Source organism: Onychomys torridus, chromosome 21 (genome assembly GCF_903995425.1).
Source record: "Onychomys torridus chromosome 21, mOncTor1.1, whole genome shotgun sequence".
Classification (NCBI taxonomy): domain Eukaryota; kingdom Metazoa; phylum Chordata; class Mammalia; order Rodentia; family Cricetidae; genus Onychomys; species Onychomys torridus.
The window spans coordinates 35,677,960-35,705,715 of NC_050463.1; the positions used below are offsets into that span (position 1 = coordinate 35,677,960).

The 27,756-nt window shown below is 43.9% G+C and overlaps 1 protein-coding gene across 7 annotated transcripts; it reads right to left on the bottom strand.

The window, feature by feature from the left end:
* Nucleotides 1-1,616: 1,616 nt before the first annotated feature.
* Fam228b (family with sequence similarity 228 member B) lies at nt 1,617-27,464 on the bottom strand. Of its 7 annotated transcripts, none has more exons than XM_036171442.1 (10): nt 27,150-27,464; nt 26,462-26,603; nt 20,053-20,121; nt 17,981-18,172; nt 17,403-17,483; nt 12,160-12,247; nt 11,921-12,077; nt 9,205-9,312; nt 5,059-5,203; nt 1,617-1,784 (listed from the first exon to the last, which is right to left on the bottom strand). In XM_036171442.1, exons 2-10 carry the CDS (start codon nt 26,561-26,563, stop codon nt 1,755-1,757), a joined length of 972 nt encoding a protein of 323 aa, XP_036027335.1. In that variant the 5' UTR covers nt 26,564-26,603; nt 27,150-27,464; the 3' UTR covers nt 1,617-1,754. The 7 variants fall into 7 exon arrangements, 6 of the variants coding, with proteins under 6 accessions (XP_036027335.1, XP_036027334.1, XP_036027330.1 ...); XM_036171441.1 differs by having other exon boundaries at nt 4,996-5,203; XR_004943427.1 differs by having other exon boundaries at nt 1,727-1,784; nt 4,176-5,203.
* Between the last annotated feature and the right edge of the window lie 292 nt (nt 27,465-27,756).

Below are 27,756 nucleotides of genomic sequence, written 5' to 3' on the forward strand. Positions count from 1 at the left end.
ACCACGCCCTTTCCCGCGCAGTCCTGGGGACCTCGAAACAGGTATCAACACCGCTGCATAGCCCCAGGCTGAGGGTGATGGTCCTCGGCGGGAGGGGCGCCGCCCCAGGCTGCAGGCTTCCTCTTGGACGGATGCTCGGGGGCTGATGGCACCTTGAGTGGGGAAGAGTGGCCGCCTCAGGCCTTAGACCGAAGCTCCTGTGCTGGATGCTGGTCACCCCAGGCCCGCAGGCCCCCCAGGCTGCCCCAGGGCTGGGCTGCTTGCTGCTGTGTGCAGCCTGCGCCCTGCCTGAGTCAGGTCCGGTGGGTGGGCGGTGTCTCTGTCCCAGTGGACAAGCACGCGCGAAGCAAGGCCACGAGGTCAGGCCGGCCTGCGACACCAACGTCCCTGGACAGGAAGAATGGCGGGTGCACAGAAAACTAGACCACTGCCTTTAAATCTAGCCTCTCCCCTTGCCTTTCGGAGGCGTTCCTGGGTGTGCGGGGATGCCAGAGTCCCTGGTTGAAACTTATAATGCCAGTAGTTTTATACAGGGGAAAAATTATAAATACAAATGTAGTATATGAGTCATGAAAGCAAATTGTAAACACCTGACAGCCATTAAATACTGTGAAAATATGCAATATAACAGTATCTGAACCCTTTCATATTTCATCTTAAAGCTCTCTATGTACTACCCAGTCCTCCTGCCTGGAACGTGGGATCCTCCTGCATCAGCCTCCGGAGGAGGATTAAAGGCATGCACCACAACCTGGTTGAGGCTTTTTCTGAGGCCTTGTGATCCCATCCAAGGGCAGGGAAAGGAAAGGAGTCCTCTCTCTACCGTCTAAGGGCAACTTTTGGAAACATCTAGGAACTTCGTCCGCAGTTGTGGTTGGCTGAAAAGTAGGTATGGCATAGATGAAGACAGACTTGAAGTTTTCCTTATTGAAATTGGATGAGCGGGTATCTCTCTTATACAGTTATTTCTACTTGTGTATACTTTTCTGAAATTTCCCACAATATGTTTTACAATTTTTAATTGAGTTTTTACCTGGAACCATGTGTGGATTAGAAGCAAGATACTAAGATCCTAGACACCTATACCCTTGGAATAAGGCAGATAATAAATATGGAACGATCCAATTACTGTCTTAAAGTTCAATTTTAATGGTGTCTAGGCAGAAAGTATAACTTAGTCACAAATCAAATGAACTGAGACAGGCTTTCGGTAAGATGGCTTTTTATTGGCCCCTTCCCAAGATACTTTTTAACTTCAGAGGAAAATACACTTTGGGGGAAATGTATCATCATTTCTTTTTCTATTTTGTTTTTTAAGACAGGGTTTCTCTGTGTAGCCCTGGCTGTCCTGGAATTCACTCTGTAGCCCAGGCTGGCCTTGAACTCACAGAGATCCGCCTGCTTCTGCCTCCTGAGTTCTGGGATTAAAGGCGTGCATCACCACATCCATTGTTTTGTGTTGTTATTTCATTCTTTCTTTGTTTCTTTTTCTTTTTCTTTTTTTTTTTTTTTAAGCTGAGGATCAAACCCAGGGCCTTGTGCTTGCTAGGCAAGCGCTCTACCACTGAGCTAAATCCCCAACCCTTGTGTTATTTCTTAATCATCACAGACATGAATTCTAAATTAAAAGAAGTTTATTTCAGAGAAGAACAGAATGATTCCTAAATATCATCCTTCATCCCTCTCAGAAGGATTCCAGCCAGCAGGTAACTTCATCTAAAGCAGCCTTTTTTATTTGTGGGTCCTTGCACAGGTCAGGAATCAGGATGTGTGGTTGTCGTAACCTTTCAAAAGTGACAAAAGAAAAGAGTTGAGTGTGCCATAGGAATAAAGGGCTTACAGGACCAGGAAGTTCCTTGGCTATGGGAGCCAAGTCCCTGAAGACAGTCTGGCCAGAGTTAAGGCCTCTCAAAGAATCTATAGACATCAGCCCTTTGACACACATTCTCTGGTTAGCTCCTAACTTCAAATCACATATCAGATAACTCAAATATGCATGTCCAACCTAGAATCTCCTCTGACCACCAGACTACCTCCACCTGCCTACTTCACAGGTCACCTGGGAGGTTGAGTTAAAAGATAAATGTTGTTAAATGAGCTGAATATTATGAAAAATACATTTGTTTTAGTCTTGGTATCTTTTAGGGAGTAAATGTTATGTCCTAAATGTGTAAAGGCAAGTCTTATAGGATTTACAAAATGATCAAGAATGTGTGTGTGTGTGTGAGAGAGAGAGAGATCTTCCTTTAATCCTAGTACTCCGGAGGCAGAAGCTGTCAGAGATCTGTGAATCTGAGGCCAACCTGGTCTATACAGCAAATTCCAGGCTAACAATAGCAACACAGTCATTATATCACTTAGCCATGTTAACAACAGAAGTGAGAGCCTTTGTAATCAGAAGCACTTAGCATCTAAGGATACCTAGGGTGTGGAAAACTACTTTGAACAGATGTGCTTACTGCTTCCTTCCTTATTTATCTGTTTCCTTTTTTGAGAAAGAAAGTGCCAGAGACTGAGTTTTGCACATGCTATGTAAGTACTATCCTTTGGGCTACATCCCTAGCCCCAGAACATGTTTAAATGAACAGCTAGAGAAAAAGCTAAATTACTTACTAATCATACCCTGTAAATGTACGTTGTAATGGTAAAAGGTATCTTTAATGTAGCCCCAGAAAGTATTATCTATTTTTTCACTTCTTTAATCTCTCCAAACTCCACTCAAACTTCTGTAGTCGTGAGTGGATCATCATCTATCCAGCCCCTCCGGACCAAAACCTCAAGGACACAGTTGACTTTAGTTTCTTGGTTTCACTCACTTCTCATATCAAACACTAATGTGCTCTGAACTTGCTCACTCCTCAGATCCCATGACCACACAGCCATCACTAGACCTCTGGTCATTATGCTTCTGACCCAGTGCCCTGGCCTACCAGCTAGACTGTTCTGGGTTGTGTATAACTGCCTACAAAGCAGCCATGTTCTTCCTTTATAACGTGATTTTGTCAGGTGTAGTGGTGCACACCTGTAATCCTAGCAGATGAGAGGTGGAGGCAAAAGGGTGAAGAATCCAAGGCCCGCCTTAGCTATAGAAAGATCTCAAGGCCAGCCTAGGCTACATTAAACCACGAACCCTGTCTCTAAGAAACCAGACGACCACCGATCCAAAGTCACCTAGGTGTGTCTCCCTATTCAAGACTTTTGAATGGCTTCTGTATGAGTGGCCGCTCTTCTCCAGTCCCCTCTTATCAACTCAGTTCCTCCCTGAGCTCCTGTGTCAATCTTTCTTCATGGATACCTCCCCTAAAACTCTTCTCTCCCTCTTTTTTTTTTCTTGTTTGTTTGTTTGTTTGTTGTTTTTAGAGACAGGGTTTCTTCTCTGTGTAGTTTTGGTGCTTGTCCCAGATCTCCCTCTGTAGCCCAGGCTGGTCTCGAACTCAGAGATCCGCCTGCCTCTGCTTCCCAAGTACTGTGATTGAAGGCGTGCGCCACCATGCCCAGCCTACAGTACATGTCACCTCTTCCGAGAACACTCTTCTGCTTTCTCCACTTAAAATGGTGTCCTCATCTATTTTCTTCTCCTCACTTCATTACCTCACCTGTTGTGCATTTATTTGGATTGTTTTCTATCTTTACCATCAGAGTGTAAGCTCCACAAGAGCAGAGACGCCTGCGGCTCACCATCATGCCTCCAGCCCCATCTGTACTGCCTGACTCAGAACAGGCCTTTGTTAAGTGGAGGGGAGCAGAGTAAGAACCACACGGAAGAGCCACTAAACAACGGCAGGCAAAGAAGGGAAGATGTGCTGACAGGTTAGGGAAGCTTTCATGAGTGGATGAAAAATCCTTTCGGGCTCCAGCCGCTCGGAGAAGAGACGGTCTCCATAGTATGGGACACAGCAACGTCGGGACGGAAGACTGAAGGGTAAAAGGACCCTCTAGACCTAGGTGTCTTGTTGGACTGGGTGCCAGGCTAGGTAGTTACCTTGGGCGGTCTCTAGAAGACCTGTCTCTCTAGACACTTTACACTTGGGAGCTATACTTTCCTCCTTAGAGATTACTGCTTTTAGTATGGCCTTTGAAAACCAATTCTTGACTGAATTAAAAGAGACAATTCAGGGGGCCTGGCTTGAGTACAGGTAAAGGGAGAGAGCGGGCAGAGGTGGTAGAAAGATTACCCATTAGGAGTCAACTCAGGAGCCAAGGAAATAGGAGACAGCTGGCCCCCACCACTGGGCACGTCCACTGGGCTCCACCGAGCTGCAAGGGCACTCTCCCTCTGAAGGACAACTGTCTTTGTGTCTTCCCGCTGCCTCCTGGCTTCTAAAGAGCCCACCATATCAGGAAGTTCCCACCTGCTTCCACCTGGGTGTCAGCAAGGGCTGCCCTGGGTATCACAAAATGGGACTGACTGTCCTGGTTAGCTCTCACAGCGTCCTGGTTAGCTCTCACCGCGTCCTGGTTAGCTCTCACCGTGTCCTGGTTAGTTCTCACCACATCCTGGTTAGCTCTCACCACGTCCTGGTTAGTTCTCACCGCGTCCTGGTTAGCTCTCACAGCGTCCTGGTTAGCTCTCACCGCGTCCTGGTTAGTTCTCACCACGTCCTGGTTAGTTCCCACCGTGTCCTGGTTAGTTCTCACCACGTCCTGGTTAGTTCTCACCACGTCCTGGTTAGTTCTCACCACATCCTGGTTAGTTCTCACCACGTCCTGGTTAGTTCTCACCGTGTCCTGGTTAGTTCTCACCACATCCTGGTTAGTTCTCACCGCGTCCTGGTTAGTTCTCACCGCGTCCTGGTTAGTTCTCACCGCGTCCTGGTTAGCTCTCACCGCGTCCTGGTTAGTTCTCACCACGTCCTGGTTAGTTCTCACCGCATCCTGGTTAGTTCTCACCGCATCCTGGTTAGTTCTCACCGTGTCCTGGTTAGTTCTCACCACATCCTGGTTAGTTCTCACCACATCCTGGTTAGTTCTCACCACATCCTGGTTAGTTCTCACCGTGTCCTGGTTAGCTCTCACCGCGTCCTGGTTAGCTCTCACCGCATCCTGGTTAGTCCTCACCGTGTCCTGGACCTCATCCCTTTCTACCTCCTGGCAGAGGTCTGCAGAAGAATGATGACCTTCAGAACTGATCTCTGGGGAACTTGAGTTCTTCCCCTCCTGGAGACATGGAGCGTCACTGTCCACAGAGGAGAGCCCTTTGTTTCTGTAGGAAGAACCAGGAGCAATCCTTTTAATGTTTAACTCAGGAGAAGAACTTAGTATCTTCATTTAAAACTAAGTTTGTGAGATCTGTATGAACTCACATTTTTATGAAAAGAACACTATAAAAAGGAACCACATTGCTCTAGCATTATTTTTTTTTTTTTTGGTTTTTTCAAGACAAGGTTTCTCTGTGTAGTTTGGTGCCTTTCCTAGAACTCGCTTTGTAGCCCAGGCTGGCCTCAAACTCACAGAGATCCGCCTGGCTCTGCCTCCCGAGTGCTGGGATTAAAGGTGTGCACCACCACCGCCCGGCTCTAGCATTATTTTTGTTGAAACTCCTGTGCTATATAATCAAACAGCTGAGCGATGGTCCTTTGGCCTGAATGACGCCCTCAGCAATGTGCATTTGCTATATCCCTGAGAAGGTCTAAATTGACCTAAAATAAGCCTGATCTAGTGAAATTGGCCCTCCAAATCCTGGTCAGGTGACTGTCTTACAGCACACTGCTGTTTAGCTGTTCTTATGCCAGACTGCGCTAAGCAAGTCACCCTTCCCATGTCTGCACAGGGTTTGCCCAGACTAGCTGAGCCTCTAAGAACAAGGATGGAACACACCTAAATGTATCTTTCTTTCCCAGAGTCTGTTTTATGTGCTCACGCTGTCCCCGCCTGCTGTTACCCACACTGCTTTAACACTAGGTAGCACTCTAAACCCAGGGTTACATGAATTCTGATCAAGACTTAGAGTCATACGCAGGGCTGGTAGAGGGTGGAGTCAGCAACCAGGAAGATGGGGAAGAATGGAGCTGTCCGTACTTACTCACTGCTCCATAGGTAACCTCATTTTACTCATTAAGATGAACTTGAGCAGGGGTTGGGGGTAGGCCAACCTTAATCCCAGCACTCAGGAGGCAGGGGCAGGTGGATCTCTGAGTTCCAGGCCAGCCTGGTCTACAGAGAGAGTTCCAGGTCAGCCAGGGCTACACAGAGAAACCCTGTCTCGAAAAATCAACAACAACAACAGAAAGGTAAGCTTGAGTAAGTCATTTAGGGCTGTTGGCATCAGGGCAGCTTGGGGGCTGATAGTCATTTAATAACTCCCCCCCAAAAACGACACCACCTGCCTCTCCACACCTGGTGCCATCACTGGGTCACTTCTGTCATTCACAGAAGTCAGCCTTCCTCCCTTCCCAGAGGAGCTGGAAGGTCGAAGCCTCTAGTCTAAAACAGAAGTTCCCAGGTTCCCAACAATGCAATGTCCTTAGCTGGTCATACTCTGAAAGGTTTATGAGAACAAATCCCTTTTTTCTCCCATTGATAGAAATTATAATTAAGATGTTGAATATCGGGTCACTAGGATGGCTCAGTAGATAAGAACACTTGTTGTCAAGTCTCATGACTTGAGTTTGGTCCATGGGACCATTATGGTGGAAAAAGAGAACTAACTTGGGCAAGCTGTCCTTTGACCTCTACCTCTATGCTGTGATTCTCTCTCTCCTCCCTTCCTCTCTCTCCCTCTCTCCCTCTCTCTCTCTCTCTCTCTCTCTCTCTCTCTCTCTCTCTCTCTCTCCTTCCCTCCCCCCTCTTCCTTTCCCCCCCATCTAACACACACACACACACACACACACACACACACACACACACACACACACTACATAAATAAATGTAATTTAGATGAAACATTTAAGATGCTAGCTATCTAAAATCTTAAATGTTTACTCTGTTAGAAACAATGGCAACTAGGGATTATGGTGAACCTGGCTCCTTTGGACCCTCATCTACAAGTCAGTAGGGCCAGTTTCAATGTCCCATCTTATTCCTCTTTTCCAGGCCCTACCAATGAACAAAACTCCGCATCATTAAGATGCACCGCCAGAACTTCTACTCTCAGTACAAGTCCACAACAGCCAGCTCTTGCTAACATTATCTGTCTCCACCTAGTGTTTTTTGAGACAAGGAGGCTGCTCTCAAGCTCCAGGACTCAAATGGTCCTCCTTGTCTCAGCCTCTAGTATGTTTGGATCACAGGTGCATGCCACCACACCCAATTCCATCTGTATTTACTTTAAATGACTCTAATGCCTGTGGGACAAGCACTCATGCCAAGGCCAAGTATCTCCGATAGCCCAGCATCCCCAATAGCCCAGCATCCCCAACAGCCCAGCATCTCTAATAGCCCAGCACCTCCAATAGCCCAGCATCCCCAATAGCCCAGCATCCCCAGTAACCCAGCATCCCCAATAGCCCAGCGTCCACAACAGTCCAGCGATTGGAGTAAGTGAAGGAAAGCTTCTGCAGCTGACTTTAGAACATCTGGAGCAGAGAATTAGAGGCCCACCTCCTATAAAAGGGAAGGTAGGCTCGCTCCTCTTCTACCTTGCTGGGTTTTGTTTTGTTTTTAATTCTCATCAGTAGTTAAATCAGGGTCTTTAGGATACTTAGAACTGCAGTCATCTGCAGTCTAACTGTGGAACAGTTCCATCCCAAACCTGTGCTCAGTCACAGACACTCCCGTTCTCACTCCCGGCCCTCGGCAACCTCTGTCTCGACAGGACTACTTCCCTTCTCTTACCATTTCATACGTCAGGTACTCCAGTCCTTTTTAATTGCCAATATTACACCATGTGGGTACACAAGCCTGCGTTTATCTACTTATTAGCTGACAAACACTTGAGTTTCCCGTTATTGTTCATTGTAAATAATGTAGCTATGAATACACCTACATTGCCTATAGGTGGACATATGTTTTCTTTCTTTCTTTTTTCTTTTTCTTTAGGTTTTTTTGAGACAGGGTTTTTCTGTGTAACCACCCTGGCTGTCCTGGAACTGAATCTGTAGACCAAGCTAGCCTCAAACTCACAGAGATCTGCCTGTCTCTGTCTTGAGTACTGGGATTAAAGGCTTGTGCTACCACTTCCCAGCTGATCTGTTTTCATTTCTTCTGAATATAAACCTGGCAGCAGGCTGAGCATAGCAGCACACACCTTTAACCCCAGCACTCTAGAGGCAGAGTCAAGCAGATCTGCAGAGTGAGTTCCAACTCAGCCAGGGCCACATAGTGAGAACATGTCACACACACACACACACACACACACACACACACACACACACACACCACCCAAATAAACTCAGCAGCTGAACATCTAGATCACATGGTTATGGTAACTTAATGTTTACCATTTTGGAAATCTGACAAACTTCCCAAATTTCTGCACCATTTTCTTTCTATTTTTTTTTTTTTTTTTTTTTTTTTTGGTTTTGGGTTTTGGTTTTCCAAGACAGGGTTTCTCTGTGTGGCTTTATGCCTTTCCTGGATCTTGCTCTGTAGACCAGGCTGGTCTTGAACTCACAGAGATCCACCTGCCTCTGCCTCCCGAGTGCTGGGATTAAAGGTGTGTGCCACCACTGCCCGGCTTCTGCACTATTTTCAAAGTCCCTCTGGCAATGAGAAGGATCATATTATTTTTAACCAGATTATAAGAAGTTACCTTTTTCTACAACTATGTGGAGAAATCTCTAACTCCACCCCATTTTCTCACATAGGATCTTGTTATGTAGCCCAGGCTGTACCCAAAATTGGGATCTTCCTGCTTCAGCCTCCCACACACTACCACAACCAGTTCCTTTGTACGTGTGAAACCTCTCGTGTTTAACTCAGGAACTAGTAACTACTTCCCATGCTGCATGCGTAGTTGTATGAACCACTTCCCTGCTGTATCTTTCCACTCCAGTACAGTATTTTTCTAACTGTACCTACCCAAATAGTCTCAACCTAAAACTCTCACAACTTCAGCGCGAGTTGTGTACCATCTCCCAGCTCCACGTCTGTACATGCTGCTCTGTGCTATTTATTTCTTTAAACACTAAAAACAAAGAAAAGCTCCCTGCCCCAACAGAGTGGCGAGGCTCAGCACTAACTCAAGCATTCTGAAAGGACGGTAGGGAATGCACACGGCCAAGCATCTCAACCAAAAGAAGAGCGGGTTACAAAAACCAGGCTTACTTGAAACTGACTGTCTTTTCTTCCTCCCGGCACTCCAGAAAATTAGGCACCCTCTTCAGTGGAGTCAAATCAAAGGTACTAGCGTTAAAATTCCCCTTCATTTTGACCCTAATAAGAGAACATGTGTCAGGATGTTGCAAAACAGTGCTCATTTGCATTTAAGCATTTTTATTATTAGAAACTGGCCCTTATGAATATGGTCCATTATACTATTACTTGACCCTGCTGTGCCTTCTCAATGAGACTAGTTGTTTAAGAGTTTCTGAAACCATGATGAGAACCGAGATTAGTCAGGCAAAGTTAAAATCCCCCTCTATTCCGTGGGAGCTTACACTGATGTAAGGTATAACATAAAAAGAAGTCATAAAGCCAGATGTGGCAGAGCAGGCCTGTGTCCCCAGCCCTTGGGAGGCAGAGCAGGAAGACAGCCACAGTATGGCCGCCACAGGAGAGGAACACAGCAGTGACAGCCCTGAGAACAGCAGGCTGGCGGCCAGGCTCACTGTTAGACACCTTGCCCCACAGTCACCAAGCCCTGCATTCAGCACACAGGCTCCAACTTTAATTTCCTGACTTTCTTTCTAGCCCTCAAGTCGTGAAACTATATAAAACTTTTCTTTTATCACATCAATCTCTTTATTTTTATCCTCTGCCATCATCCTGATGAACTCACACAACATGGATTCCTATTTAAAAACAAACAGGCCGGGCAGTGGTGGCGCACGCCTGTAATCCCAGCACTCAGGAGGCAGAGGCAGGTGGATCTCTGTGAGTTCGAGGCCAGCCTGGTCTACAGAGCTAGAAACCCTGTCTCGAAAAACCAAAACCAAACAAACAAACAAAAAACAAAAACAAACAAACTAAAAACCCTCAGCGCTGGAGACACAGCTAAACTGCAAAATCTGCTTTTCCAAATGACCTGGGTTTGGTTCCCAACCACCCAGCTCACAATCACCTGTAACTCTAGCAACAGGTCGACCAACACTCTCTTCTGGACTCTGCAGACACCTGCTCTCATGTTCATATACCCACAAACTGGCTCACACATATACGCATAAATTCAAAATAAACATCTTTAAAAACAACAACAAAAACTCTTTAGATCTGGAGAGATGGCTCAGCTGTTAAGAGCACCAGCTGCTCTTCCAAAGAAGCCAGGTTCAATTCCCAGCACCCACATGGGCAGCTCACAACTGCCTGAAACTCCAGCTCCAGGGGATCTGACATCCCCTTCTGGCTTCTGTGAGCTGCACACACGGCACACTTTGTTTTTTAAGGTCTGTAGAGTGCAAAAGGGAACAACTATAATACCCAAACTTAGATCAACTTCTTAAGCCAATTCTCCCAATAATGGGGGGGCGGGGGCAGAAGAGGCATGCCAGTTTCTGCAGAAAAATACTGCATTTATACTATTTTTCCATCTCAAGTGTCTGATGTTCAACCAAAAAATATAAAATTAAGGTCAGTTGTGGTGATACATGCCTTTAAATCTAGCACTTAGGAAGCAGAGGCAGGAAGATCTCTAGAGGTGAGTATGAGGCTAACCTGATATACATGTGGAGTTCTAAGCCAGCACAGGGCACAGTGGGAACCTGCCTCAAAAAAAAAAAAAAAAATAGGGCGTGGTGGCACACGCCTTTAATCCCAGCACTTGGGAGGCAGAGGCAGGCAGATCTCTGTGAGTTCGAGGCCAGCCTGGTCTCCAAAGCAAGTTCCAGGAAAGGTGCAAAGCTACACAGAGAAACCCTGTCTCGAAAATAATAATAATAATAATAATAATAATAATAATAATGACTGTTCTTCCAGAGGACCTGGGTTCAATACCTAGTTCCCACATGGTGGCTCACACTTAACTCCAGTCTCGGTATTCAGTGCCCTCTTGTGACCTATAGGCACCAGGTACACGTCATGTATAAATAGACAGGTAGGCAAAATACCTTACATGTAAGATAAACAAATCTTTTTAAATTATAAGGCTTGTAAAATAAAATGTCTAGCCAAGATATAAAGTAATCAACAGAACCAGACTGAACCAAATTCAGAAATGATCCTAATGTTGGGCCTATCAGATTGGAAATTTAAAGTAACTATGATTAATATGGCTTTTGAAAAAAACTGGTTGAAAAAGTGGACAATATGCACTAAAAGATGAAAAATTTCAGAAAAGGTGAAAACTATGAAAAATCAATGGAAGTTCTAGAAATCATACTGTCACAGTTGGTGTGTCTGATGGGCTCATCAGCAGAAAGCACACAAGGGAGCTCCGTGAACTTACAGACGGCTCAATAGAAATTTCTAACCAAAACACAGAAAGTAAAGTCAACCACGATCAAAGACTTATAGAACTGTGGACGTTATCCATGGTCACACATACATAGAATCTCAAAAATTAAAAGCAGACAAATGGTACATGGGAAATATTTGAGGGAATGATGGTCTAGGTTTTCCCCTAAATTAATGAAATATGTATAATGATAAAAATGAAAATGTCATATAACTCTAAGAGGAAAAAAAATAAGCTTTAGATACTTCATAGTCTAGCTGATGAAAACCAAAACTGGAGAATCTTGATAGCACTCAAGAAAAATATCATGTACGGAGGAACAATGAATTACAGCAGACTTTATTTTCAAATCATCACTGAAGTAGATTACTGTCTCAAGAGAGAATTTTCCAAGTCCAAGAAGCTCACAACATGCATTACATCAATTCTTACCTGCTCTTTTTACAAAATTCACTCTCTATGTATGTCATGGGCACTCGAAGCCATTCGTTTGGAGTCATACATTGCCTTGAAGTAGAGATACTCGGAAACCTGGAATGCAACTGGGCCTTCTCCATCTCTTTGAATTCTTTCATTGTATAGACTTTGCCTGCAAGACAATAACCTAAATCAGCATGTTTCATGCACCTGCCATTGCTCTCGGGCTAGGGGATCACATAAGAATCAAGTACCAGTCTCGCACTGGAGGAGAGTCCTCTTGTCATTGTCCTTGTCATACTGTGCTTTTTTCAGAGGGTCACGGAATGGCGGCATGATGACCTACAAGAGAAGAGGACTGGGCTGCAGCTCTGAGGATTAGCATCCAGTCCATCCTAAGCATCCATGTGTGTTCTTATGCCGGGAGAGTTAAGAATACAGGACCTACTAACATAGACCCGTTATATGTAACACATTGCAGAGATGGGGCACTCTGACACTTTTTCTTAGGAGGTCATAAAGCCAAGAGGAAAAGTAGCTCTGTGTGTATGTGTGTGTGTGTGTGTGCGCGTGCGCTCCAGGGATCCATCTGTCTCTGTGTCCCCAGCACTGGGGGCACAGATTTTGCTGTGACAACTGCCTTTCACAGGGTGTTAGGGACCCAAGCTGAGGTTCTGTACTTGTGCAAATAGACATTTTACTAGCTAAACTATCTACCCAGTCCAAGGCAAGGTTACTCTTATTTCAAAAGTTTAGGTTTGGTCTTCAAAACCTCTCCTGTCATCATATATCCCTAAATTTACAACTTCATTTCCCTTTAGTAAATGGAAATATATATCCATATGTCCATCTTCATCCTAATACCCACAAACAGCAACATAACAATTATATAAAACTAACTACACATTTTCAAAATGCAGATTATCTGTTAAGCATTAAAGCACTAAATGTCTTTTGCTGGCCAACATTACTAAAATTACAATTCAACACAAGACCACATCATTCAGAAACAGTCACAGTCATGGTCTAGCCTGCTCCTATGAACTCCTACCACAGCTAAAACGGTCACCTATGTGTCTTCCTGGTAATGCTTAGACTTGTTTTCGTGGGTGGTTGTAACATGCACATGACTCTCCGGACCTAACTGAGCAGACTGCCCTCTCCAGTTTCACATAAACTAAGAGTGTTACAGGAAGACAGACAGGAACTTGCTCTGAGGAGAAAACACAGTGCTAGCATCTCATTATTTGTCTGTGACTTTGTGACAGATGAAAACAAACTTTTAGGGGCTGGAGAGATGGCTCAGAGGTTAAGAAAACTGGCTGCTCTTCCAGAGGTCCTGAGTTCAATCCCTAGCACCCACATGGTGGCTCACAACCATCTGTAATGAGATCTGGCGCCCTCTTCTGGCCTGCAGGAATACATGCAAACAGAACATTGTATACATAATAAATAAATAAATCTTAAAAAAAAAACCAAAAACAGGAAAACAAACTTTTACACTCTAAAGAGGGCAAAAACAGTCTAAAGTTTAACAACTACATCACATTTCCCTATGGCTACTGAATTTTTTATATTAAAGTGATTGAAGTTTTTAACTTGTGGACCACAGAACCTAAATGAAAAAATTGCAACCTAGTAACTTTTTTTTTTAATTTTTGTTTTTGTTTTTGTTTTTGTTTTTTGTTTTTGTTTTTCAAGACAGGGTTTCTCTGTGTAGCTTTGCGCCTTTTCTGGAACTCGCTTTGTAGACCAGGCTGGCCTCAAACTCACAGAGATCCACCTACCTCTGCCTCCCGAGTGCTGGGATTAAAGGCGTGCGCCACCACCTCCCAGCTGTGTTCTACATTTTTAAGAAACAAAACTTCATTTTTCACCTTCTTCAATTACAACAAATCAAAACAGATTGTATGCAAAAGTAGGCACAAGAATGAACTTTCATTTTAAACAAGACGTTAAAGAAAGTTGCATAAATGTAAAGTAGTATTACTCTTTTTAGTTAAGTTTTTGTTTTGGAAAATACAGTTTTTGTAATAAAAGATATTTCAATTATAGAAATTTTTAAGTTAATAAAAGATTTCTGTCTTAATTTCAAATATAATCATATAACCAATATCAACATATCTAAATGATACAGATACAAGTTCTTTGGAGCTATCAGTAAGTCACCTATGGTTTGTTTCTTGGTAGAAGGCTTCTTTCCAGATCTCTGTGGACACTCTTTCTAAAATATTTATGTTGGTAATAGGTGAGTGCAGATCCACACACTGAGGTGGGGGTCAACCTTTGGAATGGTCATCTTCCTGAATTATGGTTATAGGACTGCAGTCAGGCTGTCAGGTCTCTCTAACAAGCACTGTTATCCCCAGAGCCATCTCACTGGGTCCCCTGTGAATATCCTTATTTGATATTCCTCAAAGTTAACATGTGATCATTTCTATCTTTTTTTTTTCTTCTTTTGAGACAGGGTTTCTCTGTAGCTTTGCGCCTTTTCCTGGAACTCACTTGGTAGCCCAGGCTGGCCTCGAACTCACAGAGATCCACCTGGCTCTGCCTCCCAAGTGCTGGGATTAAAGGCATGTGCCACCACTGCCCAGCACGTGATCATTTCTTTTTCCCTTGTTTTTTACTTTGGGTGTATGAGTGTTCTGCCTGCATGTATGTCTGTACAACATGTGCATAACTGGTACCCACAGAGGTTAAGAGAGAGCATCAGCTCCCCTAGAACTGGAGTTGTAGATAGCTGTGAGCTGCCACATGGATGCTGGGAATCAACCCCAGATCCTCTGCAAGAGTACTTATAGCCAGTGAGCCATCTATCTCTCCAGCCCCAACTTTCCTAAATATCAGTTGCCATACAGAATCTAAAGCCATATCAGAAAAGCAGAATGATTTGGTTATGGGGGAAATGGATCACTGCTATATAAAGTCTCCCAAGTGCTTATATGCCTCCTTATATACTATCAAGACTACATTTGAGCCAGGCAGTAGTGGCACACGCCTTTAAACCCAGCACTCAGGAGGCAGAGGCAGGTGGATCTCTATGAGTTCGAGGCCAGCCTGGGCTACAGAATGAGTTCTAGGAAAGGCACAAATCTACACAGTAAACCCTGTCTCGAAAAACAAAACAAAACAAACAAAAAAAAAAAACAAAGAGAGGTAATGCCATGTGGCAGAATGTAGATTAATAGAAATGGGTTAAATTAAGTTGTAAGAGTTATTTAGTAACAAGCCGAAGCTATCTGGCTGAGCATTGCATTTATAATTAATATTAAGTATTTGTGTGGTTACTTAGGAGTGCTTGCCGAGACACAGAGAAACTTCGCCTACTGGGTGTCTCTAAGTTGTCCAGGCTAGCCTTCAACTTGTGGATCCTCCTAGTCAGCCAAAAGAGCCAGAATTACTGGCAAGCACAACCACACCCGTATAAAAACTTCATTAATAAATTAGTGTTACTAAAATTAATTCTATACTTTTTTGTTTTGTTTTGTTTTGTTTTGTTTCAAGACAGGGTTTCTCTGTGTAGCTTTGTACCTTTTTCCTGGAACTCACTTGGTAGCTCAGGCTGGCCTCAAACTCACAGAGATCTGCCTGGCTCTGCCTCCCAAGTGCTGGGATTAAAGGTGTGCGCCACCACCACCTGGCTAACCATACATTTTTTTAAAGACAGCACTGAATGTGATGCTGCAGACAAAGGCTGGTGCATCTCTGTGTATTTGAGGCCAGCCTGGCCACCATAGTGAGCCCCAGGACATCCAGGGCTATAAAGACAAACCCTGTCTTGAAAAACAAAAAGAAAAAGAAAGAAACAAAGAAAGAAAGAAATTCACTTTCCCTCCATCTGCCAGGACACGGTGGCCCCTCATGCCCTCACTGTGTAAAAGGCCTCCGCTTCTTGTGTGGCTCAGCTCATCCACGTCACACACTAAGAGACCAGAACAATGCTTTGAGGGTCTGCCTGCAATCTCCGGCCCTGTTCTGCCTTCAAATGCCTCCCCTGGAAGCCTTGTCCACTCCTCTCCGTCTGTGCTGGTCGGTTTCCTTGTCAGCCTAACACAGCAGGGTCATTTGGGAAGAGGGAACCTTCGCTGAGAAAAGGCTTCCTTTCCCTTTTGCTGGCACACTGCCGAAGCCCATGTCTGTGGGGAATGTCTGAACTAAAACACGTCTGCCCTCTGAAGTCCTGGCACTCTGCTGCCTGACACACCTGGCTCTTGCACTGCCCTTTGCTCTGGCTGCTTCTGCACATGCTGTCACGCAGAGACTACACAACTGTTTCCTGTTTCTCTCCACCCTCACCAGTATCTAACGTACTTAATGCCTTTAGGTTGCACGCACGGGTGCAGGAACAGATAAAGTAACTGCCTGGTCACAAATCAGCTACAGATAAGCATCATAAAAGCATTGGTAAGAGCAACCCTTAGTCTGTGGGAAAATGACAGCATGGCAAGGTGGGTCCAGGACTGGAGACTCATTTACGCTCTGCTGTTCACAGGTGGTGCTGTGACAACCATGTGTCCTGTGCTGCCTCATCCTTAACTGCCTCACACAGCAGCAGGGGAGATGAATTTCCTTAAGAGATGGTAGGGCTACGGCTACAACTCAGTGGTAGAATGAATGCTTAATATACAGAGAAAAAACAAACATTTGGTTAACACCAACTCATTTTAAATAGATAAAGAAAGAAGTCCAGAAAGATATATAAAAATGTTAATGAGCTAGTTTTGGGTAACTGGATTTTTTTTTTTAATATCCTGAATTTAAAATCAGTTTTTTCACTTACTATAAGAACGTATCAGGCCGGGCAGTGGTGGCACACGCCTTTAATCCCAGCACTCGGGAGGCAGAGCCAGGCGGATCTCTGTGAGTTTGAGGCCAGCCTGGGCTACAAAGTGAGTTCCAGGAAAGGCGCAAAGCTACACAGAGAAACCCTGTCTCAGAAAAAAAAAAAAAAAGTATCAGTCCTCTCTGATGACTCTAGCTTGTGTCAAGTTGACATAAAACTAGCCAGCACATCTACCTCCAGAAAAAAATAAACTATTTCTGTAAAATTGAAAAAAAGAAAAAAAAAAAAAAAAAAAGAAGAATGTATCAGACTGGGTGTGGTAGCCCCATCTTTAATCCCAGTACTAGAGAGGCAGAGGCAGGTGGATCTCTGTGAGACCAACCAGGTCTACATAGTGAGTTCCAGTACAGCCAATGCTACATAGAGTAGCCCTGTCTCAAAACAAAACCAAAGAATCTGTAACAAAATTTAAAGTCTTTGAAAATGTTTAAACATTTCCTATTACTCAGTTATTATACAACATTTTCCTATTTTCTGAGATTAAGTCATCTTTGGCCTTTGGGTTATTTAGTCCTTTCTAAAATATTAGATAGGAAACCACTCCAACAATGCTCCTGAACTTTAAGGACTCACTTAAGGGCAAGCAACACATATGTTAAGTTTGCTCAGAACAATCAGAAACATACCACCACAGTGAAGAACCCCACATACCTTTAGAAAATTGGGGTCCTCTTTGCTCATATAAAAAGGATCATATTCTTTTGGATCATAATGCTCTATAAATGCATTTCCCTATAAAAAGGAAATAAAACCGCACATAAGAAAAAAGTACACAATTAATTGTGATGCTATCAGAACTCAAAAGTTACAGTTTGTATCCCCCACCCTCAATCATAAGGGACAAATGGGAGGCATTGGGCTACAGTCCCGGCCCTACATGGTTCCAGTCTTATGCTTCAGAATAGCACCAATGCATCCATGCCACCCCTTCATGCACAAGGCAGCTCAGTGAGTAAAGGCCCCAGCACTGATGGCCTCAGTTCAATCCCCAGAACAGTGGAAAGAGAACCCTGACTTTCCTGAGAGCTCATCACACACACACACACACACACACACACACACACACACACACACGAATGAATCACTTACTTTTTAAAAGAACATAGTGTCTCTATCAGAGTACAGATGGTACATAAACAGAAGAGAGAGGCAGGACTGTTTGGATGACTGAACAAAGGCAACCATGACTTTTAAAATACCGTAAGAATTATAAGATGACTTCTTAGTACCTTCTTATTTACATGTCTCAAAAAACTGTCTAATTCTTGTCGTCTCCTCTTTTTAATCTTCTTATGTGAACAAACTTTTTCTAAAATTTTCTTCTGTAGAGGATCTGCCACACACTCAACCCATTTTTTATACAACATCTCTTTTCTTCTTGCATTTAAGAAGTCATGATGATATAAATACTTATCTAGTTCCTAGTAAACAGAACAGAAAGACAAAAATATTATTCTGAAGGTTTTATGTCTTTAAATTTTGTAAAACTTAAAGTCCATAAGCTGAAATTATTCTTAAAAATAACCTGCCACTGGGGGCTGGAGAGATGGCTCAGTGGTTAAGAGCGCTGGCTCCTCTTCTAGAGGTCCTGAGTTCAATTCCCAGCACCCATACAACATGCAGACTGAGCACTCATAACAAAAGAAAAGAATAACCCATCATTCAATCATTTAATCCTTTATTTGGCTTCCACCATTTGGCACACACTGCTGAAAACAGACACATAGACACTGGACCCAACATGCCCACCCTTCCCGATAATCAAATAAAAACACTGGACCAGTGAGATGATTCAGCAGGTGAGAAGCTTGTCACTCAAGCCTGGCAACCTAAGTGTGACCCCCAGAACCCATAGAAAGGTGAAGAAGCCAATTCCATAAAGTTGTCCTCTGATGACGGGTAATTCCTGGGAGACACTCACTAACCTAAGACAGAGCACCTGTGTGGCCTGGACAGGTGTCTCCATGACAGGTAAGGTGTCCCACACAACCTAAGTCAGAAGCTCATTTTTTAGTAAAAGGGGGGACCTGTAGGGCCCTGGCCCCATTTTGGGTAACTGTTGCCTTGCTTGCTGACCTTGACCTTGATATCCTCCCTATGCTAATTCCCTTCGAGATTCCACCCTCCTGAATGCTTAAGGGAAGTTCCTTGTCTGTGTATCCTGCATATTGGGCGTTAACAGCTTAGATGCAAGATTGTAAAACATCAGAATCGAACTTCTGTCCTCTAGGGTTCTCCCATTGTGCTGTAAGCCTGTATTTAAGACCTCCTCCCTCCTTCAATAAACTGCATTCGGCATTCAGCATTCAGAAAAAAAAAGAAAGAAAAAGAAAACAAATGACTGCTTTTGTTTTTCCTTTTGAGGTGATAAAAAATTGAACCCAGGGGGCTGGAGAGATGGCTCAGAGGTTAAGAGCACCGACTGCTCTTCCAGAGGTCCTGAGTTCAATTCCCAGCACCCACATGGTGGCTCACAAGCATTTGTAATGAGATCTGGTGCCCTCTTCTGTATACATAATAAATAAAAATAAATAAAATTAAAAATTAAAAAAAAAAGTTGTTCTCTGACTTCCGAATGTGTGTCCACACACATCTCATACACATACACATATATACAATAATAATAAATAAAAATTTTATTTAAGCCCAGTAGTGGTAGTGCAGGCCTTTACTCCCAGCACTCAGGAGGCAGAGGCAGGCAGATCTCTGTGAGTTTGAGGCCAGTCTGGTGTACAGACCTAGTTCCAGGACAGCCAGTACTACACAGAGAATCCCTGTCTCAAAAAAACAAACAAAAACAGTTTTACTTAAGGAAAATAAATCAAATATACCACACAGTGGGAAGAGAGACAATATAGAAACATTGTACATGTTAAAAGTGAAGTCATACTAGGAAAATTATTTTGTGGGTATGCATGTGTGGTGTGCATGTATGTGTGTGGGCAGGTAAACCCACCTGTACAGTGTTGAAGGAAGTCCCCCAAAGCACAGGAAACTAGCAGTCATTAAAACACTCTCAGTGAAGTGTGCCACTTAATCCCAATTGCTGATGAGTGTTTCTAATTCTATTTTTTTTTTTCCGAGACAGGTTTCTCTGTAGTTTTGAAGCCTGTCCTGGACTAGCTCTGTAGATCCACCTGCCTCTGCCTCCCAAGTGCTGGGATTAAGGCGTGCGCCACCACCGCCTGGCTTCTATTTTCTATATTATCTAAAACTCTGAGTTTTACTCATAGCTGTTAAGCAGATACTACATTGAAAATGAAAAAAATTATTTAAGATGCATTTTATAGTCAGTTCTTACCTTCATTACATAATTTTCTCTATATAATATTGACTGAACAGCTGCATCAGTATCTTCTTTAGCTAAAGCCTAAAAGAACAGAATTATTCCAAAAATCAAATCTTGAAAAATCATTAGCATTATCTGTGATTACGATATTTTTATCATATCCCTGAAGTATTTATTCTCTGTAAATCCTATTTTTCTGTATCACTAAGCACTTTTTCAAAACCCATTTTGATCTTCCTGTTCTTGGTTACAGCAAGAAATAATTCATCTCACAGGCTTTTGAGTCCCAGGACAGTCAACCGACTCAGAACCACCTTTTCCTCCATCTGGTGAACTGTTTTTACCTTTGTGGGTTAAGACGGACATGCATAGGCCTCTACTTGACAGACTAATCTCTCTGTATGTCTAATGTAAGATTGTGCCTGTCTAGCACCACCTTAGGCAAACCTATACCTAGAAAAAAGCCACCAAAGGAAAACAACACATGGTTTAAGAAAGAGCGGCATTCCATTTCCTGTTCCTTTCTTATTCTTTTATAATGAATTTACCTATTGATTTGTCTTTGAAAATTGCTTTTTAAAACAAACTAAATGGTGGCACACACCTTTAATCCTAGCACTCAGGAGACAGAGGCAGGCTGATCTCTGTGAGTTTGAGACCAGCCTTTGTAAAAAGTTCCAGGACAGCCAGGGCTGTTACACAGAGAAACCCTGTCAAAGAAAGAAAGAAAGGAAGGAAAGAAGGAAGGGAGGGAGGGAGGAAGGAAGGAAGGAAGGAAGGAAGGAAGGAAGGAGGAGAGAGAGATAAAAGAAAAATTTAAATAAATAAAAACTAAAATGTAAAGACTGTAGATCAAACAAATCATGGGTTATATTTTTAATCCACAAACTTACAAATATATGTGAAATATAAAAGTATAATCAAGGGTTTGGGGATTTAGCTCAGTGGTAGAGCGCTTGCCTAGTAAGCGCAAGGCCCTGGGTTCAATCCTCAGCTCCACATTTAAAAAAAAAAAGTATAATCAATAATCAAATAGATGGTTGGATCTTTATAAAATATAAGAGACCTCTGCTCCTAAAGTCTTCCTACACTGTTCTAAGACATGATCTTAGAATGTAGCCCAGGTTGGCCAGGACTCATTATATAGCCCCGGCTAACCTCAAATTAGTGCCAATCCACTCATTGTCTCAGCCTCCCAAGCGCTGGGATTACAGGCCTGTGCCACAAACCCAGCCCGTTTTATGTTCCTTTAATTTTTCCATGACAATCGACCAGTTGCTTGATAGACTGAAACATTTTTTTTTCCTCAAAGGCAGTAGGGACATAAATGCAATTGAAATAAATACATTTATCATTAATGAAGACCTTACAACGGCCTAATAAATTTAAGTTTTTTTGGTGTGGGTTTGGTGGGCTTTTTGTTGTTGTTTGTTTTTGAGACAGGGTTTCATTATATAGTCTTGGCTGTCCTAAAACTCACTATGTAGACCAGACTTTCCTCAAATTCAGAGATATGCTTGCCTCTGATTCCTGAGTACTAGGATTAAAGTCCGTGCCACCACACCCAACTGAACCACAATTCAAACTCAAATGTGTCTACTAGTTTGTGGGGAACAGGGTCTGGCTATGTATTCCAGCCTGGCCCAAAACTTGCCCAGGAGTCTTAGACTTGTGATCTTCCTGCCTCAACCTCCCAAATGCAAGGACTGACAAGAATGCTGTCCTCAACTAAGATGGGTAATGGATTAATGTTCTAGCTCCAGATTAAAATACAAAAACAAACAAACAAAACAGCAATCTGAAGACACTGGAAAGTGGCCAAAAGTGCCCACACAGCCTTATTCCCAACTAGTTTCAACCAGAGCTAATGGAGGTAAAACTCACTCACATGCATGTGGTGTCACTGGTTGAGGAATTTAAAAGGCAAAACTCCTGGCCAACTATGGAAGACATTTTCCCCCACAGTGCTGGAGATTAAGTCTTGTGCATGCTAGGCAAGTGCTCTGCCAATGAACCACATCCTCAGGCCCAACCATTAAGATATGAGAGGAGACGTCTCTAAAGGAGCCATAGGAAGGGTGCCACAAATTCCACAAATGACTTGGCCAAATCTCTGGAAAGCACTTGAACTTGTGGACAGGGCTCTATGCAGCCCAACCAAAGCTTAAGAAAAGCAGTGTGGCTCCACCGGCTGCCAACTGGTGGACAAAATTTGGAGCCTGAATTCAGCAAAGGTAACTGTCTCGTAAGTTTAATATTTCAATGGCATACAAGAATCAAGATCCCTTATAATGTATCATTCATAATGCCTAAAATAGACATAGAGGAAAAAGAAAATGTGACCCATACTTAAGAAAAAAAAAATCAGCAGAACTAGGACCACCCATATGTTGTAACTGAAATATAAAGCCTTTCGGGGTGTGGGCATGGTACACATGCCCTAATTCCACTTATCCCAGGTACTCAGGAGCAGGAAGCTGGGAGACAAAGAGTTGAAGGCACGGCTACACGATACAGTGAGGTCCTAACTGAGAGTATAAAGGCGGGGAGGGGCATGTTAGAATGGCTAAAAATATGCTGACAATGTAGACTTAGCAAGCAAACAAACACGAAAAGAAGTGGTGGGAAAATCCAGTTCCTACACTTTAAAAAGAGACAGATCCCGTGAGTTTAACAGAAGGTTTAAGATGACACGAAGAACAATCAGTGATGGTGAAGGCACAGCATTAGCAATAATCCACTTCAGAGCCAGGCTCAGGGATGTGCTGGAAACACAGGCCCCAGAAGGCTGAGGCAGGAGGACTAGAGTTTGAGGTCAGATGGACAACACGGAGACCTTGTCAGAGAGACCGAAGAGGGGGTGCAGAGGGAGAGAAGGAAATAATACCCAAAAGAGGAAGGGCATTTTTTAGAATGTTAAATGGTACAGTGGTTGAGGGAATAATCTCTCTGCTGGTTTGCCAGAAAGTTAGGTACAGAGTTATTTGACCCAGCAAATCCAATCCTATGTCACAAGAGAACACAGTTCAAATTCAAAATTGTAAACAAATGTTCATGAGAGCAATGTTCACACTAACAAACCATGAGAAACAATTCAAATGTTCAGCCACTGATGAAATATAACGTGGCATCCAAGCACTGAGATAGTACTTGGTCATAAAAAGAAGGACGTAGGAGCTAGAGAGACAGCTCAGTGGTTAAGAGTAAGAGTGAGTTCGGTTCCTGCTTGCAAGCCACAGGAAAATGTAATAGAATTCAGTACTATCACAAAAGCTACCACTTGGGAAGGTCAAGGACTTTTCCGAAGGTCAAGCCATGGCTTAAGAAGTCTTGGTGATATTTTAGCTTTTGCATATATATTAGCCAATTCCTGCAATGATTTCCTTGTGTGCTATGTATGCTTCCAAAAACTCCTAACAGTGTATTTTATCTGAAATACCTATCAAGCATCCAAGGCCAAACGATCTCCTGAATTAAGGTAAATTAAGCTCAGAACCTCCTTTCTTATACAGCCTTAGTGGTATTTATACTAACATTATAGACTCCTAACATTTACCTAACCACCTCTAGGAATGTAGTTGGGGCACATAAACTCCCTTTTTCTGATATATTAACTGATTTTAGCTCTTTGTTGACCTCCTCCTTTACCACCCCCACTTTTGGGTTGCAAAAGAAAGCCTGATGGTCACTGCCTGAGGAAAACTGTTGTCTGCCTTTAGGACCCTGTGAGAATTCAAGCCTGGTGAGCTTGCTTTAGCTAGAGCACGGCTGTTGCATGGGTATATGACTGTAACCCTCAGAGACTGAGAGAGGGTTTTTGAGGATTTTGCCTGGAGAACTAGATGGAGACCTAGAAGAATGAGATGGAAGATGAGGAAGAGCCAGCCGGGGAAGAATGAGATGAGACAGACCAAGATGGAGCAGAACTAAGATGAGAGAATTAAGACAGCAGCTAAAGGTAGAGAGAAATCAGGTAAGAAAGGAGCTAGGCATGAGAGCAGAGCAGAAGCTGTGTAGATAAAATATTATCCCAGAGGAATAAAGTGGATAGATGAAAGAGCTCAGTGTACTTAAATTCTTTTCCCGAAAATAATTCGAGACTGTTCGTTTGTTTGTTTAGAGACAGAGTTTCTCTGTGTAGCATTGGTGCCTGTCCTGAATCTCGCTTTGGAGACCAGGCTGGCCTCGACCTCACAGAGATCCATCTGCCTCTGCCTCCCGAGTGATGGCATTAAAGGCGCGCGCCACCACCGCCTGGCAATGGATGAACTTTGAAAATATTATTCCAAGTGAAAGAAAGAAGCCAGTCACAAAGGACCACATTTCATATATGACTCATTTGTATAAATGCCTTAGGATAGGCAACTCCACAGAAATAGAAAGTAGATTACGGTTACCAATAACTAGGGGCAAAGAGAATGAGGAGCAATTGCCAGAGGAAATCATTTCTTTTTAGGAATGATGAAAATATTCTAGAACTAAGAGCATGGTAGCCATTACACAGTCTTGTGAATGGACTAAAAGGGTACTTAACGGTACACTTTAAAGTAGTGACTGTTATGGTTTATAAATTATATCTCAATATTAAAATTTCGATACTAAAGAACCTAATTGTATGGGGTTGGGGATTTAACTCAGTGGTAGAGCGCTTGTCTAGCAAGCGCAAGGCCCTGGGTTCGATCCCCAGCTCAAAAAAAAAAAAAAAATACTAATTAGGTTAATAGTCTTAACTATACAATAAAACTTAAGACTATACCAAATGTTGCCTAGAACATGAAAAAACTATTATTCACTGTTAGTGGGAATGTAAAACAACAACTTTGGAAAACAGTTCGGAAGCTCCTTAAAATGTTAATTTACTGCACAACTAAATGTTAGCCAAGGAAAATTAAAACATGTCCATACAGTCCATGAATGTGAATGCTTAGGAGAGCATGCTTCCTTCCTTCCTTCCTCCTTTCCTTCCTTCCTTCCTTTTTCTTTCTTTCTTTCTTTCTCTATTTATTGTTTATTTATTTTTTGTTTTTTTGACACAGGGTTTCTCTGTGTAACAGACCTGGTTGGCCAGAACTCTCTTTGTAAATCAGACTGGCCTTGAACTCTGAGATCTGCCTGCCTGCCTGCCTCCTGAGTGCTGGGATTAAAGACTGGTGCCACCACTACTCGGCTAGAAGAGCTTTTAATTGCTCCAAACTGGAAACAACCCAAATGTCCATCAATAAGATGGACAAACTAGGACATATCCATTGAATAGAGTAGCAGCTGCTAAAAAGAGGACTGGAACAGTGATACAAACAACAGCATGGATGAACTGAAAGATTATTTCAAGTCAAAGAAGCCAAAAAAAAGTCATAAGAGCCAGGCATGGTGGCACAAACCTTTAACCATATCCCTCAGGAAGCAGAGGCAGGTGGATCTCTGTGAGTTCGAGGCCAGCCTGTTCTACAGAGCGAGTTCCAGTACAGTCAGAACTACAGAGATATACCCTGACTCCAAAATAAATAATAAATAAATAAATTTTAAAATCCATGTAAGTTTTCACTGCATAAAAAAAAATTTTTTTTGAGCTGAGGATCGAACCCAGGGCTAAATCTCCAACCCGCATAAAACAATTTTAAGGGGCTGGAGAGATGGCTCAGAGGTTAAGAGCACTGGCTCTTCTTCCAGAGGTCCTGAGTTCAATTCCCAGCAACCACACGGTGGCTCACAACCATCTGTAATGAGATCTGGCTCCCTCTTCTGGCCTGAAAGGATATATGCAAGCAGAACACTTGCTTGTATATATAATAAATAAATAAATTTGAAAAAAAAATTAAGAATAAGCAAAACCGCCAGGTGGTGGTGGTGTACGCCTTTAATCTCAGCACTCGGGAGGCAGAGGCAGGCAGACCTCTTTGAGTTCGAGGCCAGCCTGGTCTACAGAGTGAGTTCCAGGACAGCCAGGTCTGTTTCACAGAGAAACCCTGTCTCGGAAAAAAAAATAAATAATAAGCAAAACCACAGGGACATAGTGCTTACAAGAAATGAAGGAAATGTGAGAGGGTACTGCAAAGGACAGGAAACTGGGAATATTAAATAGATTTGCTATCTTGATGTGTAAGAACGGCTTCAGGAGCATATACATTCCAAAACTTACCATATTATGCACTTTGAGTGTATGTATGTATTGCATACCAATTATACCGTAATAAAACTGTTTGGAAAAAGTGACAACATATCAAAGTTGAAGTAAGTTTTTAACAGCTTTGTTACATTAAAAAGGATTTATAATCAATGGCTTGTGATTATACTTTAAGAAGCTCTCCAATGAAGTGCAAAGGGGATAGAGTAGGATGGGGAAAAAAGAAAGAAAGAAAGAAACGCCCAAACTTAGTCCAAGGCACCTCCCTAAGCAAGGACCTCAAAAGCCACACAACTGTACCTCCATAAAAGAAAGCGACTGTGGTTCCAACCATTCTTTGGAGCTCTTGCGCTTAGGGAGCGTGCCAGTTACCATATCATCTTGGCTCCTCCCAGTTTTCATTGTGGTAGGTCGCCAAGTAGTAACAGTGCCCCTAGAAAAGCTAAAACAGCATTTAAATGTAATTAAAATTCACAGTAAGTTCCTCGTCCGTTTAATAATCAACACTCGTGACCTTGGGCCCCTATTGGAACGAGTCTTTGAAAACTGACCATCGGGCTCTTTGGGAGCCCTCGCGGCTAGAGTGCTATTCAAGCCGTGGAGTCATCCGACTAGGCGCTAGAATTCTCATTTCTAGCAGTTTCCTAAATTCCTTAAGCTAACTGAGACACAACTGAGCTAGCTCTTGGGGAAGGAAGGGAATTCTGGACAAAAATTCAGGCCTGGCCGGGCGGTGGTGGCGCACGCCTTTAATCCCAGCACTCGGGAGTCAGAGCCAGGTGGGTCTCTGTGAGTTCAAGGCCAGCCTGGTCTACAGAGCGAGATCCAGGAAAGACGCAAAGCTACACAGAGAAACCCTGTCTCAAAACAAACAAACAAAATTAGGCCTTCAAGAGGCCCAGAACCCTCCCCAGGGAGTGCACGGGAGGGAGAAGGGGACACCCGAGCCTGTGCCCACGGCGGATCTTAGGACACCAGGCCCGCTCACCAGGGAGCAGGGCCCGCGAGGACCCGGGCCCCGACCCGCGCCCGGGCTCGCTACGACGCAGACCGCGTGCGCAGGGCCGCCGGGCGGTGCAGGCCTCGACACCCCCCCCTCTGGCGGCGGGCAGGGCTGTCGGCTCTCCGGCACCACGGGGCGCCCGCGGCCTCAGCTCGAGCCCGTATGTGGCTTCAGAACGCGCGGACGTTCGGGGACTCGGTCTCCTGGAGGCCGCCCCGCGCGCCCTGGGCCACGGCCGGGGAGGAAGGGGGCGACCCGAACGCGCGCGCACCCCGTGGAGCCGCGCGGGCCTCCAGCCTGGGCGGGGGCCGGCCTCGCTCTAACGGGCAGCTGCCGCAGCCAGTCAGCGTTCGCGCCTGTGTCTCCTCCCCCTAGGCTCCGCCCATGCCCCGCCCCTGGCGGAGCGTGAATGCTCCCGTTGCCTTGGTACCCGGTGCTTCGCTCCCATCCGCCCCGCCAGGACGTTAGGTCCAGTGAGGCTGCTCCGCTCGCCCTCCCGCCATCAGTCACTTCTCAGAAGGACGCCGGGCCAGCGTCCCGGTGGTGAAGGAGCACCTGTGGCGGGCGGCTCCCGGGCAGGAAATGGAGCTCT

Coding starts and splice junctions, on each gene's coding strand:
- Fam228b (XM_036171437.1), bottom strand. CDS start 26,563: ATGAAAACTGGGAGGAGCCAAGATGATATGGTAACTGGCACGCTCCCT. Junction 17,484..17,980: donor TGAGACATGTAAATAAGAAG/GTACTAAGAAGT, acceptor TCCTTTTTATAG/GGAAATGCATTTATAGAGCA. Junction 9,313..11,920: donor GAATTTTGTAAAAAGAGCAG/GTAAGAATTGAT, acceptor TTCTCTTATTAG/GGTCAAAATGAAGGGGAATT.